At 39.1% G+C, this 18056-nt stretch overlaps 1 protein-coding gene across 1 annotated transcript; it reads left to right on the forward strand.

Moving 5' to 3' along the window:
* Window positions 1-1268: 1268 nt before the first annotated feature.
* On the forward strand, window positions 1269-2659 carry Rhoal1 (ras homolog family member A like 1). The gene is given in 1 exon segment (NM_182670.2): window positions 1269-2659. A coding segment is annotated over 1 exon segment (582 nt). The 5' UTR covers window positions 1269-1431; the 3' UTR covers window positions 2014-2659.
* Window positions 2660-18056: the final 15397 nt, after the last annotated feature.

Below are 18056 nucleotides of genomic sequence, written 5' to 3' on the forward strand. Positions count from 1 at the left end.
TGCTAGGCAAGATGTACCCACTCATGCAATAGTGGTACAACTACTGTGGATACAACCAATGGCTTTCTGATTGGATTCAAGACCTGCTCCACAGGAGGAAATGCTAAGGTTATAAATGTGGTAAAAGTCTTGTGGCTCTGAAGACCCTAACAGAGAAGATACTGCTATTGTTTTGATAAATAAATATGACATGCTTGTCAAATTGCTTTCTAAATACTTACACTTAAATCCATAACTTATGATGATATCTTCTGTCAGGGAAATTTGTTTTTACATTGGGTAATACTGTAGAGACCCATAACTGGCAAAATTGTTTAGAATAAATTATTGTTGAGCTCTCAGCTTTAATCAAACCATTTAAATTACATTCTCAAAGGTACAGAAAATATCATGTTAAAGGGGACAGAATAATGACTAGGCGGAAGAAGTGGTACCAGGTCCTTACATGGCTCCAGGGCTGAATATTTCTAGGGGAAGAGAAATCAAATGAAGAAGTGTACAGTTGCACCCACAGAAAATCTAGGGCCAGGTGAATTTGTTACTCAGTTGGAGAATCTACAACATTCCAGAAACTCAGCATGTTTATTATATACATTTTAACAGAGAGGCAGGGGTTTTGCATACAGCTGAATGGAAAAGAAGGTTATTCCATATAGATAAACAAAGAGGCAGGGTTTATGGTATGTAGCTGGATCAAGGAGAGAAATTCTGTTATTCTCACTAGTAGCAGTCTTATACCAAAACCAGATTAAAGACATAACGAAGAAACCCATCCATCAATTTTCTTGGTGGACACAAATGGAAACACCACCCGCCTCCACCCGCCCCCACTAAAATGCTTACAAACTGAAGTCAAGAGCAAATTAAAAAGAATTATCACGAATATGAGCCAAGTGAATTTCACTCCAAGGATACAAAGACGGTTCAATATATGCAAATCAATAAATATGGCAGAGCATTTAAACCGATTAAGAACAGAAACCACACAAAAATGGCAAAAGGCCTTTGACAAAATTTAGCACTTTTTTATAAGCAGACTATCTTGAAGAAACCAGCTATAAAAAGAATGTGTTTTAAGAATTCCCATCATGCCCACAAACGTGAGATGATTGATTAAGTTCCTCGATTTCAGGGCAAAAGATCTTTCACGTCCAACTGTGTTGAACTGTGAAAGAGTGAGGGTGTTGGGGACTGGCAGGCTCGAGCTGCATTCAGGCGCATGCGTGTTCTGCCTCCCTCCACCACCGGCCTTCCAACACCTTCTTCAGTTGGTTTTCTCTTGACTCTGCCACCTCCTGCTGAGCTGGGCTTCAAAGGTGGTGGCTCAGGATAGGTGTCCTCTGCACTAATAGGCCTACCTGGGTGTAGTCTGACAGCCTGTGGTCTGAGAAGTCCCAGGTGCTTTGTACAGCAGCAGAAACATCCTAAGCAATGGCTGCCATCCGGAAGAAACTGGTGATTGTGGGAGATGGAGCTTGTGGAAAAACATGCTTGCTCATCGTCTTCAGCAAGGACCAGTTTCCTGATGTTTATGTGCCCACAGTGTTTGAGAACTATGTGGCTGATATCGAAGTGGATGGAAAACAGGTGGAGTTGGCCCTCTGGGACACAGCTGGTCAAGAAGATTATGATCGCTTGAGGCCACTCTCCTATCCGGACACTGATGTCCTCTTGATATGTTTCTCCATTGGCAACCCTGATAGCTTTGGGAACATCCCACACAAATGGATACCAGAAGTAAAGCATTTCTGTCCCAACGTGCCCATCATCCTGGTCGGGAGCAAGAAGGATCTTCGGAATGACTTGAACACAATACAAGAGTTAGCCAAGAGGAAACAAGAGCCGGTGAAACCTGAACAAGGCCGAGATTTGGCGAACAGCATTGGCGCTTTCGAGTATGTGGAGTGTTCTGCAAAGACCAAAGATGGAGTGAGAAAGGTCTTTGAAAAAGCCACCAGGGCTGCTCTGCAAACGAACCGTGTGAAGAAAAAGACTGGCTGCTTTGTCTTTTGAAGTCTTTGTGCAAACACAGCCCTAGTACAGTTAATTTTCAAGTGCTATTTACGAATGTTATTGTGTAATTGCTAGCCTTTTTGTTTATTTATATATCCAAGATTACAGGTCAGAAGTCATCTTGCTACTAATGTTTGGAAATCAACTGTGATTATTAATGACATTCATTCTGTCTGACCTTCCAGGGTCCTGACTCTTCTGTAACAGACCATTCTGCATTTCACCTGAAACCCAAGGCACTAATTGAAGAACTTATTATCTGTAGAAAGAGAGATGGTAACTTCATCATTTAGACTGTAACTACTTTCTGACCACCCTACCATCCATATATGAGCTGAGAAGAAAGCTGTTGAGTCACCACTTGAGTGTTTACTTCCTAACAACTTTAATCACCATCCTTATTCTCTTCGAAATGTCTCTCCATGCATCTGTGGTAGAGTAACAGCTCTGTGGCTCCATGTTAGCTACCTTATAGTTACTGTGCAATTAGTGCCACTTAATGTATGTCACCAGAAGAACTAAGATCTACCCCAGACTAGATGTAGCATTTTTGGAATACTTGGATTTTCTGATACTGATATTTGTCATTCCCGCAGCAAGTATACTGGTTGAAAGAATTTGGAAATAAAGTCATATGGAAAATTGATTTTTACAGTTTTCATTTTTCCCTTTTCTGATAAAATACAACCATATATCCCCCTTTGTGGCCTTTCACTTTCTGGTATGTGGTTTCACACCTAAGGCACTGAATGCAGGAAGATGGCATAGTCCCTCTCACTTGGTCTGCAGGGTCTTGGTCTAAGTCACAGTGACTCTGTTCTCTACACATAATTCAAATCCTCCCTCCCCTCAGAGAGCCACCTCTTCTTATGGATGGCACCAGGTGTTAAGGTAGGCTCTTTCTCCCAGATGACTGAAGATTTTTCTATGTCTTAAAGGAATAAATTCAGGGTTGGGGATTTAGCTCAGTGGTAGAGTACTTACCTAGCAAGCACAAGGCCCTGGGTTCACTCTGGAAAAAAAAATCTGCTGAATGGTATGCTGGGAAATGACTAACAATGGGCTCTCCTCGAGGCAGATATACCATGTAAAGGAATAAATTCAGTTTTCTGAATGCATGCGTGTGAATATTTGCATATGTATGGAGGAAGGGCTGTATATGGCAAACCTATAGCCAGCATTACACTTGATATATTCTCCTTAAAATAGGGAGTGAGACATGGGTGTACATCCCTTCCACTCTTAAGAACAACATTTGAAGTGTTAGAGCAATAGGCAAGTGCAAAAATGAGAAAGTATACAAATAGGAAAGGATTCATGTTACCACTACTTGAGATAACATCACCCGATACTTAAGAGATCTGAATGCCTTCCAGAAAAAAATTATGGATTTGTTAGCACTATTAGTAAAGTAGAAGAACGTAAATCAACATAAGATCAGTAGCTCCAAGTCAGGAATAGCTCAGTAGATAAAGGACTCAGCATGTAAGCATAGTAACTTTAGTAAAAAGCTGGATGTAGGGCGAACATGTAAAGTGCCAGCATTGTTACGGTTATATAGGAAAAGGAGATAGGAGAATCTGCCAGAAGCTCATGGGCCAGCTAGCTTAGCTTATGCAGTGCTGCAAAAACAGTAAGAAGCCTTGTCTCAACAAGCCTTGTCACACATGGAGGTGAGAGGACAATGTATGTATGTCATGGCACTCAGGCACCCACATTCAACAGACATACGGACACTTTAAAAATCAATCATCCTTTTGTACCAATAAAAATAGGAACAAACTCAATCCACAACAACAACAAAAAAGCAACAAAATATCTAGGAATAATTCTAGTAAACGGTATGTCTTAGTTACTTTTATATTACTGTGAAGAGATACCAGGACCAGGCAATTGATAAAAGAACATTTAATTGGGGGCAGGAAGGCATGGTTCTGAGGCAGTATCTGAGAGATTATATTTGATTCACAAGCAGGAGGCAAAGAAGACTAGCTGAAATGGTGTAAGCTTTTGAAACTTCTGAGCCCACCTCCAGTGATTACCTTCAACGAGGTCACACCTCCTAATCTTTACCAAACAGTTCTACCGATCTGGGGACCAAATATTCAAACAGATGAGCATATGGGGATATTCTCATTCAAGCCACCACAGGAAGTGAATGATCTTTAGTGGAAACTTCAAAACAGTTTTCTAACTGTATTTTAAAAGTATTTAAGAAAATACTAGAAATTGGGAAATTCACTCTCAAATCACAGGTTGACAAAACAGCCTCTTCAACAAATTACTCTGAGAAAACTGGGTATCCAAATATATAAAAAATGAAACTAGATCCACAACTCTTACTCCGGAAAAAAATCTGTAACTGTTAGAGATAAACATAGAGAAAACACTCCAAGATACAGTCATAAATAAGTTTTTGAAAAATATTCCAATAGCACAGTCAATAATTGTAAGAAACGTACAAATGAGATTGTATGGTTGCAAAGTTTCTGTATGGTATAGAGAACAATAAGCATACTTGTTAGTTCACAGAGTAAGAGAAAATTCTCAACAATTAGGGTTTTGAAGGGATTAATACTTAGAGTTTTAGTAAATTAAACACTGGAAGAACAAAAAAATTCAATTCATAAATGTGCAAGTTGATGAGATGTTCTCAAAAACAAGTAGAAGTAACCAAAAGCTATATGGGGGGAAAGTGTTCACTAATCCTTAGCTGTGAGGGAAATACAAATTAAAAATTAATTTAAGATGCTGTACCACCGCAGGAAGAATTGCTATCATCAAGAAAATGTAGTAAATGCTGGTAAGGATGTGGGAAAAGAGAAACCCCATACACTCTTGGAATAGTTGGTATGCCAATCAGTATGTATTTTCCTAAAAAACAAATCAACAAAATCTCACCTAATAGGACCAGAATATGATTAAACTACCACTTCTGGTTATATATTTGAATACACAAACAACTGCAAAGCATGAAACTATTATTTTACTTTGATAAACTTTTGATTTTTTTAAAAGTATTTAGAAACCATTTCCTCTGTGACAATGTTTGATAGCGGTCAATTAAGAGCATTAAATGACTAGAAGTAGTAGACAGCCTCTGTTGGAGGATCATTCCCAAGACAGCACCTGCTGTATAATGTGATTGTTATATATATATATATATATATATATATATAGAGAGAGAGAGAGAGAGAGAGAGAGAGAGAGAGAAAGAGAACATTTTGAATACACACACACACACATATGCACACATTTTCCTAAAAGACCCATACTACAGATCAGATTATGCTTTCCACATGCTGATTTTGCATTTCCATAGCCATTTTAAGCATTATTTTATCAGTAGTCAGTCTGTTATCCATGCTTGGGTTCTGCATGATATATGGAATTCATCATTTTCATAATAATTAGTTACAGTTAACCTAAGTAAGGTTGGCACTATATATTTTCTACATCTATGAAGAGAATAAAACTCACATGTATATTTTACAATTAGCTTCTTTACCAAATCACTGTTTTCATTCACTAATTTGTCATATTTGCTGCATGTGGATTAACTCACTCTACCCATTATGGGATGCTTGCCTGCACCTTGACATAGGAGTGGAATCTGCTGATCAACACTGTGAAGAAAATAGCAGAGAGCAAAGGACTGTGTGACATGAGCCATACAGAATTCTGACTTTCTTAAATTAATCGTGGTTCACAGCTGGTGAAATATAAGGGTAACTGATTTTCCCCTGAAATACAATCTAGAATGTCAGTGCATTGGGGAATGGTCAGTTTTGCTCATCAAGGACCAAGTTCATGCATTGTTACGATGCCACTCAGAAGGGCACTTGCATACTCAGAGCTTTTAGGACAAAGCCTTAGTCACAAGGCATTGCAGAAATCAAGTATCTGGTTTCCTGCTATGTGTTAGTGTGTTACTTCAAACTGTGTAACAAGTTCTTTTCTCAGGTACAAGATGTAATGTACCCATGGTACATTTTACAGCTAGATGGCTACCATAACTCAGATTCCTAGAAGCTTTACTTGCAAGCATCAAATATATAAATATGTAGTCTGTTTCAGGCCAGTGCAGCGATGCATGCATGCCTGTCACTAATTCAAAGAAGTGCATGTTACTTCTGTAATTTTAGAGGAGGCTTCCACGTGACTAGGCAGTCACGCAAACGCTGATTTTAAACTCTGGGCAGTTTGCTTCTTGTAAATAATGAAGACTTGCACACATCTCAACATACTTCCAAGTTCCACACTGATAAAGTATAAATCCTTTCCTAAGACATATCTTTAGATAAGAATTTTAAAGCATATTTTCCTGGGATTGTATGATAGAGGCAGTACAGTTTCTATCAATGGCTCACTCTAAGCTCTCAAGATGAAAGCAGTTTCCTGAACTTCCTCATAGCAACTAATATTAGTTTTCTTACAGTCATGAGATCATTTGTAAGATGTCACCCTGAGGATATCATGTGGCCTTTCACGATCTGGAAACTGTTCATGGTATCGCTAAACATCATAGCTATCTAATTCTGATCACTGTACCTCCTACTTGCTCTCTAAAGCTGCATATGTAGCAGAGGATGGCCTCGTTGGGCACCAATGGGAGGAGAAGCCCTTGTTCCTGCTAAGGCTGGACCCCACAGTGTAAGGGAATGTCAGAGCAGGGAGGTGGGAAGAGGTGTGTGGATGGGTGGGAGAACCACCTTTATAGAGGGGCAATGGGATAGGTGGTTTATGGACAGGAAACCGGGAAGGGAAATAACATTTGAAATGTAACTAAAAAAAATCCAATTATAAAAAGATGACTTCTAGTAAAAATAAGATAGTTATATTAAAAAATAAAGGAAAATCACCACCAACAAATTAGGAATGTAATCAAAAGCAGCCACCACAGAAGATGGCCGAACTGCCTCTTATCTCTGTGACTGTTTCTTTGCCCTCACAAAACAAGATGGCTAATGAAGTAACACTCAAATTTGTAATTATCATGACTACAGGAAATTCACTGTTTTTACTAAATTAAGACTTTAATATTCAACTTCAAATTCATTTCAGATGCATCGTTTTGTTTGTTTTGCAATATGTAACATATTAATATTAGTAGGACATATGCATATTTTACCAAGAAATGAGGATTGCACATTCAAAAATCTAAGTGTGCAAAGGCACATTCAAACACAGACTTTTCTGTATTTGGGACAGACTTCTAAACACAGTTAACTACTAAGAACTGATGAGCTCTCAGTGTCCACAGAGAAGAGCTCTAGTTTTTCCGTAGTAGTTTATAGCTAACTTTGTTCATAATGAAATTTATTCTTTTTCATCTTGGAAACCAAGCATGAAGAATCATGTGACTCACAGCTACATCAAACAGAGGACCTTATTAACCTAGTAACCTATCTAAAATTAAAGGCTCTATTTTAGCACAGAATTGTTATACTTCCCTCAAAATTAACCCTCCCAAATACAACCAAGCATAAAAATCAGTGCTGTTAGTTTGCCTGTGGGTGCATAATAGCATCAAACACTAGCTTCTCCTCATCACCAGAAAGAAGGGTTACACTGCACAGATGACAGGAATTGAAGCTACGAGAGGCCTGTAGCTGTTGTCTCCTGGGTGTGTTCCATGGGCTAAAGTTAATGTTGCCCTCATGTCTATGAAGGAATTATTGTTAATAGAGGATTTAATGATAAGTACCTGACTGGCGTGCTTTGAGAATGTCCCTATATACACAAGGTAAACGTGTATTTATGTGCTATCTAGTTTAACACAAGGAGAGTTGTTACCTTTCTTTGGCATTCAGGCACTAATTACTGCTATTGTGATGGGTAATAAGTGTACCTGTAAAGACAAGTAAAAATTTACAGAAAACTAGTATAGGTCTGTCTTCTGTTTTTATAAAAATTCTCTGTAAAATTAAGCACACTTTCAGTTCAATGGTGATCATCCTATAATAAATTACAAAGATTATTCTGAAAACCTTGTTTAGGTATATTCTATATACATAGATTCACAGATGAATGAACACACACACACACACGCACACACACACACACACACACACACACACAAAAACATATACAAGTACCATATACAAATGCTTTAAGAGGTAGATGGAAGTGTATGATTTTTTTCATTATTTACTGGTTACCCTGTCATTTAGAATTCTATCAATGCTTTGTCCTTTTTTTTTAATCTTTATTAACTTGAGTATTTCTTATTTACATTTCGATTGTTATTCCCCTTCCCGGTTTCTGGATCAACATCCCCCTAACCCCTCCCCCTTCCCTTCTATATGGGCTTCCCCTCCCCATCCTTCCCTTATTACCACCCTCCCCCCAACAATCTCGTTCACTGGGGGTTCAGTCTTGGCAGGACCAAGGGCTTCCCCTTCCACTGGTGATCTTACTAGGATATTCATTGCTACCTATGGGGTCAGAGTCCAGGGTCAGTCCATGTATAGTCTTTAGGTAGTGGCTTAGTCCCTGGAAGCTCGGGTTGCTTGGCATTGTTGTACATATGGGGTCTCGAGCCCTTTCAAGCTCTTCCAGTCCTTTCTCTGATTCTTTCAACGGGGGTCCCGTTCTCAGTTCAGTGGATTGCTGCTGGCATTCGCCTCTGTATTTGCTGTATTTAATGCTGGGGCTGCCTGAGTACATTACAAAATCTCTAGGGTCAGCCTTGGGAATCAGCTCACTGCAGACATGCCTTCAAAGATTATACTTCCACTAGTTCCATCCTCCATATTCCCTACCCCTATGTTCCCATCTCCCCTTCTTCTTCTTTCACCCCCCTGCTTTCTCCTGTTCTTCCCCACACATCTGCTTCCAGTCTACCATGAGGCAAGTAACCTCAGCCACAAGTCAACCATACAGCCCCATCAACATGACATCCTACTAAGGCTGTCGAGAATCAATAGACAAAGGACCATGGATGGAACTTTTAAATTATGAAACAAAATAACTCCTTTAACCAGCAAGAAGACATGGAATTCCTTGGTTAGATACAAAAGAGATTTTATTCAGATTCCCCCAGCCTTAAGCTTACTCTTGAGTAATAGTGTCTATGAGACAATGCTTTTATTTCTGCAGATGCATTAGGCTGTCTTATCAAAGAGGAGCACAGGGATTTAAGAACCCCCAGATTTTATAAGCAGCCAGACTGTCTGCCTTAGCCCAAAGGGAGACATTTTCTACCATAGTGGGTAGTTAACAAACCTGGCCTGGTCTCTTGAAGAGGAGCTTTAAAATGATCCAAGGCTGCTATACAAACATCCCTGAACTATTATTCCAGAACAAAGAGAGTCACTGTTTCTGTTCCTTTGACATGTAGAAATGGGAGAGACCCAACCATTCTGCATGTGGATTAAGGAGGGTGCGTGGCAGTGCTCATCAGAATCATCTGGCCTTTAATTCTCTAAAGGCAAAACAAAACACCAAGGCATGTCTAATGTATGGGCATTTCCACATCACCTTTCCTGGAAAGCACATGTTTCCTATTTTGAGGTCACCCTGACACACTCCCTGCTGGAGAGCATCAGGGCTGGGCTTGCTTCCTGGGAATGTGCTGCCAACTGACTTTGAGCCCTGCAGAAAGCTGAGTAATGGAGCATTAAATACCAACAATCTGGCTATCACAAGGTCTTAATCTCTTTAAGCCCCACAGGGATCAAGGCAAACATCAAAATAAGCACACCAAATGTGACTTCAGATGATTATTTAGGTGGAAAAACCCAAAACACTGGTGCGAGCATGTGAAGCCCAGGATTATTCGTATTATAAACAGCATATTAAGACATTGTCCTCTCAGGCAGGCAGCAGTGCAGGAGAATGGCTGCCAGACTTCCCATCGGCCTGCCATGTACTCACCCAGGGCATGGGCAAACAAGGATGCCAAATGCAAACAGAGTTTACAGAACACCACCGGATGAGCTTACCCAGGACCTTGGATACCCCAGTCTACAACAGAGAAGAGTTTAGTTTCAACTATCTGGGAACGCTCTGATTTGGTTTTTAGTGGAATTTGACTTTCCTTCTGTGCTAGCATGTGGGTTGGGCGCTATAGAGCATATTTATGCCCTTTTAAATGAATACCTCTGAGTATGGCTGAGAGTCTAATGGAGAAAGCTTAAGTCCTCAACTGTCCAGTCTTTGAATATTGATTTAAGTTACTCCTTTGGTGTCTTCTTTCTGTGCTTTGTCTGCAAATATGAATAATTATTTATAACCAATACAACTATGGGGAAGTACTTTTTAAAAGCATATTAAAAACAGTTCAAAGTGTAGCGTACAGAAGAAACTTAAGACATCGTGGAGTGGCCAATGTCCGTACTCTGCTTTGTGTTTGGGTTGTGTGGGTGTTGGCTGATAACCCTGTGTAGCTGTGGATCTTTGTATCAGGGACCAGACATGAGCCACAACAAACCAAAACTCCAGTGGCCCACCTCAGATCAGCCTCAGGGACAACAATAGCTGTCCAGAGCTGTTCCGCTCCTTCTCTGAAGTGGTGCACTTCTTGTCCAGCTTTGTGTTTCCATTGTAGTTTTCTATATGGTGAGCTTCAGGAGAAAAGAGTCACTTGAGAGGCCCGATGCCAGCCCCCTAGGTAGGAGATACACACAGATGTGCTGATGAGCTCAGTGTGAGAGAAGCATCTCATCAGCTGCAAACGTGTGTGTGTGTGTGTGTGTGTGTGTGTGTGTGTGTGTGTGTGTGTGTGTGTGTGATGAACAGGAGGGCTTTAATGTGGATATAATTACCATATGCCTGTGGAGGCAATAATGTTCCTAACCCACATTATCTGCCCACATCTACAGCATAAACTAAACAGCGCTAAGTAATGTGGTTTATTTCATCAGCACAGACTCATCTTTTTCTTGCCAACACAGCCAGATCTGGCTCTTTGCTGGGTACACAGAGTTTGTGAACTCTTTTTGTGAGAAAATTGGTTCTGCTTATATAATTACTATTTCATGCGTTTTACTTCACATCTGCATATGGGAAAAATATGTATAGATACAGCTTATTAAACATGTTTCCTAAAGATGCCTTAGTAAGACAAACATGATGCAAATGTGTGGACTTGTTTGAACGTGCTTCAGATTTGCATTAAACCCATGGCCTTGCATACAGCATGAAACATGACAATGTGGTATACTATTTGTCATGACATTTGGTTGATATTTGATTCACTTTGTCTTCTTACCAATGTAAAATGTTTAAAGTTACAAATGAGGAACCTTATCTATTTTCCAATGTATCAATAACTATTTCAATATCTGTTTATCATGTTTATTGCCTAATTTATTGATCTGTTTTTCATCTAAAATTGGAGGAGATTTATCTCAATAGGAAACAGTTTCTCTGTTTCTTAATGATCCACAGTTAATTCTACATACATTTCAGCGCATGGTCTAGTTTATGCTCAAAAGATGAGTAACTAGGTGAGTGAATGCACACTCAGAGTGGTGGCAAATAGTCTCCCTGTCATTCCTTCGCTGTCCTGTGGATGACATATTGTAGCTGGCACTCTGCAGTCTCCTGAAGTTTTGCTGTTTCTGTTGTAATTGAATCTTCATAATATCTTGGTACCATTTCCCTCAGCTCTTTTGTCCTTTGAATTTCTTTATTTATGTCATTTGCAGTTACTATACTCATAATTACATAGTTTAAAATTTTCTTTTTTCTCTGTTTATTCATATTTTGATTAATTTTATCTTTCTTTAATTAATCATGAATTCTCCCAAGAATATGAAATATAGTTGATGAGTAAACAATATTCTATATTTATATTTTACTGACAAACTATTTTACTAACAAACTACAAGCTGTCATCGTCTGTCAGTTTGTTATCCATTTGTATTTGTGTTATAGATTATTTATAATATATCTATATTATATAATTTGTGTTATAGATATTACAAATATCTATTATTTATATCTATATTATATATGATAGATAATATATAAATATTTTGTGTTTATTATATGCATATAAATTGTATCATATGCATTATATATAATACAATATATTTACATTTAACAGTTAAATAACTATTTAATTCAATAGGTAAATAACTATTTAACATGAACATTGAACTATATCCTGTTAAGAGAAAGTTTTGCAGCATTCACATGCCATTTTTTCAAACATAGACCCGGATAATTTAGTTAATATTAGTAATACGATTTTATTTATAAAGTAAATACATAAATATTATTGCAAGTTTCCTTCCATTCTTCTTGAAATACATCAGGTAGAATGTTCTATAGCACTTACACTAAATTGAACTTTCAAGAAAGGATTGTCCAGGACTACATGAGCTCATATTTCATGAAAAGTTTTAAATGTTTCATTTGAATATTGTATTCTGAATCACAGATACTAGTTATTTCTAGAGTCATTTAGGAGCATCCCTAAGGCAAAATTAGTTCATCATAGTTAAGACTTATGAAGACTTTTGCAGTTAGACATATTATAAAAGTGACACTAGAGATTATGTAGATGGTAGATGAGAAATCTTAGTCCTTGCTTCCAAATAAAAGCATGTAGGTGACAATTTACGAACCAGTAAGCCTTTGCTAAAAATGTATAGCATCTCGGTCAACACAAAAACAGGAGAGAATCATCATAGCCTCCAGGACATTGAAGTAAACTTGTAGTCAGAGGAAAGAAACTGAGATTTCCAACCAGCATCCATGTACAACAAACAGCATCTTTTAACCTAATTCAAGCCTTTAAATATCTGTGTTGCTGACTTACGTGATTGTGAACTCCAAGAGATCTCAGATTTCAGTGCAGAGAGATCTATGGACACTCAGATCACTCTCAAGTTCCTGGTTACAAGAACCATGAGTGACAATAAATGTATTAACACAAGCCATTGGTAACACTGTGTGACTATTATGGAGTGAATTGTGTTGAAATTCTATCCATTAGTATCTCAAAATGCAGTCTTGGTCTGGGACAGGGTCTTTACAGAGGTGGTCAAGTTAAAATGAAATTCTTAGGGTAGAATCTAGACCAGTGTGACGAGTATCCTTATAAAGGGGAAGAAGGATTTAAAGGCAGACTCATAACAACAGATACATAAACAGACATGCATACATATGTATGCTGGTATTCACATGCACATACATACATGTACACACAGACACACACACACACACACACACACACACACACACACACACACAGACTTGCAATGATAAAGAAAGAAATTAGGGTGCTACGTTCACAAGCCCAGAGGTATTAAAGTGGGCTACTAATGAAGAATCTATATGAAAAGCATAGAGTGGACTCTCACAGTACACCGAAGGAAATGACTTTGTCAATACTTTGGCATAAGATTTCTAACCCTCACCCGCGGATCCCGGCCTGCAGCAGCTCTCTGCTCCCAGAACCCCTGGGAAAGAGACCTCACCGCCTGGTCAGGTGGGCACTCCTAAGGCTGCAGAGCGGAAGAGACCACCAACACTGCCCACCCCTGCCCACATCCCTGGCCCAAGAGGAAACTGTATAAGGCCTCTGGGCTCCCGTGGGGGAGGGCCCAGGAGCGGCAGGACCCCTGCCTAAGACACCGCCGGAACCTGAAGGAAACAGACCAGATAAACAGTTCTCTGCACCCAAATCCCGTGGGAGGGAGAGCTAAACCCTCAGAGAGGCAGACACGCCTGGGAAACCAGAAGAGACTGCACTCTACATACACTTCTCGGACGCCAGAGGAAAACACCAAAGGCCATCTGGAACCCTGGTGCACTGAAGCTCCCGGAAGGGGCGGCGCATATCTTCCTGGTTGCTGCCGCTGCAGAGAGCCCGTGGGCAGGACCCCACGAGCGAACTTGAGCCACGGGATCACAGGTAAGACCAACTTTTCTGCTGCAAGAAAGCTGCCTGGTGAACTCAAGACACAGGCCCACAGGAACAGCTGAAGACCTGTAGAGAGGAAAAATTACACGCCCGAAAGCAGAACACTCTGTCCCCAGAACTGACTGAAAGAGAGGAAAACAGGTCTACAGCACTCCTGACACACAGGCTTATAGGACAGTCTAGCCACTGTCAGAAATAGCAGAACAAAGTAACACTAGAGATAATCTGATGGCGAGAGGCAAGCGCAGGAACACAAGCAACAGAAACCAAGACTACATGGCATCATCGGAGCCCAATTCTCCCACCAAAACAAACATGGAATATCCAAACACACCAGAAAAGCAAGATCCAGTTTCAAAATCATATTTGATCATGATGCTGGAGGACTTCAAGAAAGACATGAAGAACTCCCTTAGGGAAACACAGGAAAACATTAATAAACAAGTAGAAGCCTACAGAGAGGAATCACAAAAATCCCTGAAAGAATTGCAAAAATCCCTGAAAGAATTCCAGGAAAACACAATCAAACAGTTGAAGGAATTAAAAATGGAAATAGAAGCAATCAAGAAAGAACACATGGAAACAACCCTGGATATAGAAAACCAAAAGAAGAGACAAGGAGCTGTAGATACAATCCTCACCAACAGAATACAAAAGATGGAAGAGAGAATCTCAGGAGCAGAAGATTCCATAGAAATCATTGACTCAACTGTCAAAGATGATGTAAAGCGGAAAAAGCTACTGGTCCAAAACATACAGGAAATCCAGGACTCAATGAGAAGATCAAACCTAAGGATAATAGGTATAGAAGAGAGTGAAGACTCCCAGCTCAAAGGACCAGTAAATATCTTCAACAAAATCATAGAAGAAAACTTCCCTAACCTAAAAAAAGAGATACCCATAGACATACAAGAAGCCTACAGAACTCCATATAGATTGGACCAGAAAAGAAACACCTCCCGTCACATAATTGTCAAAACACCAAACGCACAAAATAAAGAAAGAATATTAAAAGCAGTAAGGGAAAAAGGTCAAGTAACATATAGAGGCAGACCTATCAGAATCACGCCAGACTTCTCGCCAGAAACTATGAAGGCCAGAGGATCCTGGACTGATGTCATACAGACCCTAAGAGAACAAAAATGCCAGCCCAGGTTACTGTATCCTGCAAAACTCTCAATTAACATAGATGGAGAAACCAAGATATTCCATGACAAAACCAAATTTACACAATATCTTTCTACAAATCCAGCACTACAAAGGATAATAAATGATAAAGCCCAACATAAGGAGGCAAGCTATACCCTGGAAGAAGCAAGAAACTAATCGTCTTGGCAACAAAAAAAAAAGAGAATGAAAGCACACAAACATAACCTCACATCCAAATATGAATATAACGGGAAGCAATAATCACTATTCCTTAATATCTCTCAACATCAATGCCTCAACTCCCCAATAAAAAGACATAGATTAACAAACTGGATACGCAACGAGGACCCTGCATTCTGCTGCCTACAGGAAACACACCTGAGAGACAAAGACAGACATTACCTCAGAGTGAAAGGCTGGAAAACAATTTTCCAAGCAAATGGTCAGAAGAAGCAAGCTGGAGTAGCCATTCTAATATCAAATAAAATCAATTTCCAACTAAAAGTCATCAAAAAAGATAAGGAAGGACACTTCATATTCATCAAAGGAAAAATCCACCAACATGAACTCTCAATCCTAAATATCTATGCCCCAAATACAAGGGCACCTACATATGTAAAAGAAACCTTACTAAAGCTCAAAACACACATTGCACCTCACACAATAATAGTGGGAGATTTCAACACCCCACTCTCATCAATGGACAGATCATGGAAACAGAAATTAAACAGAGATGTAGACAAACTAAGAGAAGTCATGAGCCAAATGGTCTTAACGGATATTTATAGAACATTCTATTCTAAAGCAAAAGGATATACCTTCTTCTCAGCTACTCATGGTACTTTCTCCAAAACTGACCATATAATTGGTCAAAAAACGGGCCTCAACAGGTACAGAAAGATAGAAATAATCCCATGAGTGCTATCGGACCAGCATGGCCTAAAACTGGTCTTCAATAACAGTCAAGGAAGAATGTCCACATATACTTGGAAATTGAACAATGCTCGACTCAATGATAACCTGGTCAAGGAAGAAATAAAGAAAGAAATTAAAAACTTTTTAGAATTTAATGAAAATGAAGGTACAACATACCCAAACTTATGGGACACAATGAAAGCTGTGCTAAGAGGAAAACTCATAGCGCTGAGTACCTGCAGAAAGAAACAGGAAAGAGCATATGTCAGCAGCTTGACAGCACACCTAAAAGCTCTAGAACAAAAAGAAGCAAATACACCCAGGAGGAGTAGAAGGCAGGAAATAATCAAACTCAGACCTGAAATCAACCAAGTAGAAACAAAAAGGACCATAGAAAGAATCAACAGAACCAAAAGTTGGTTCTTTGAGAAAATCAACAAGATAGATAAACCCTTAGCCAGACTAACGAGAGGACACAGAGAGTGTGTCCAAATTAACAAAATCAGAAATGAAAAGAGAGACATAACAACAGATTCAGAGGAAATTCAAAAAATCATCAGATCTTATATAAAAGCCTATATCCAACAAAACTTGAAAATCTTCAGGAAATGGACAATTTCCTAGACAGATACCAGGTATCGAAGTTAAATCAGGAACAGATAAACCAGTTAAACAACCCCATAACTCCTAAGGAAATAGAAGCAGTCATTAAAGGTCTCCCAACCAAAAAGAGCCCAGGTCCAGACGGGTTTAGTGCAGAATTCTATCAAACCTTCATAGAAGACCTCATACCAATATTATCCAAACTATTCCACAAAGTTGAAACAGATGGATCACTACCGAATACCTTCTACGAAGCCACAATTACTCTTATACCTAAACCACACAAAGACACAACAAAGAAAGAGAACTTCAGACCAATTTCCCTTATGAATATCGACGCAAAAATACTCAACAAAATTCTGGCAAACCGAATCCAAGAGCACATCAAAACAATCATCCACCATGATCAAGTAGGCTTCATCCCAGGCATGCAGGAATGGTTTAATATACGGAAAACCATCAACGTGATCCATTATATAAACAAACTGAAAGAACAAAACCACATGATCATTTCATTAGACACTGAGAAAGCATCTGACAAAATTCAACACCCCTTCATGATAAAAGTCCTGGAAAGATGAGGAATTCAAGGCCCATACCTAAACATAGTAAAAGCCATATACAGCAAACCAGTTGCTAACATTAAACTAAATGGAGAGAAACTTGAAGCAATCCCACTAAAATCAGGGACTAGACAAGGCTGCCCACTCTCTCCCTACTTATTCAATATAGTTCTTGAAGTTCTAGCCAGAGCAATCAGACAACAAAAGGAGGTCAAGGGGATACAGATCGGAAAAGAAGAGGTCAAAATATCACTATTTGCAGATGATATGATAGTATATTTAAGTGATCCCAAAAGTTCCACCAGAGAACTACTAAAGCTGATAAACAACTTCAGCCAAGTGGCTGGGTATAAAATTAACTCAAATAAATCAGTTGCCTTCCTCTATACAAAAGAGAAACAAGCCGAGAAAGAAATTAGGGAAACGACACCCTTCATAATAGACCCAAATAATATAAAGTACCTCGGTGTGACTTTAACAAAGCAAGTAAAAGATCTGTACAATAAGAACTTCAAGACACTGAAGAAAAAAATTGAAGAAGACCTCAGAAGATGGAAAGATCTCCCATGCTCATGGATTGGCAGGATTAATATAGTAAAAATGGCCATTTTACCAAAAGCGATCTACAGATTCAATGCAATCCCCATCAAAATACCAATCCAATTCTTCAAAGACTTAGACAGAACAATTTGCAAATTCATCTGGAATAATAAAAAACCCAGGAGAGCTAAAACTATTCTCTACAATAAAAGGACTTCAGGGGGAATCACTATCCCTGAACTCAAGCAGTATTACAGAGCAACAGTGATAAAAACTGCATGGTATTGGTACAGAGACAGACAGATAGACCAATGGAATAGAATTGAAGACCCAGAAATGAACCCACACACCTATGGTCACTTGATTTTTGACAAAGGAGCCAAAACTATCCAATG

Source organism: Rattus norvegicus, chromosome 4, assembly GCF_021556685.1.
Source record: "Rattus norvegicus strain SHRSP/BbbUtx chromosome 4, alternate assembly SHRSP_T2T, whole genome shotgun sequence".
In the NCBI taxonomy this organism is placed as follows: Eukaryota; Metazoa; Chordata; class Mammalia; order Rodentia; family Muridae; genus Rattus; species Rattus norvegicus.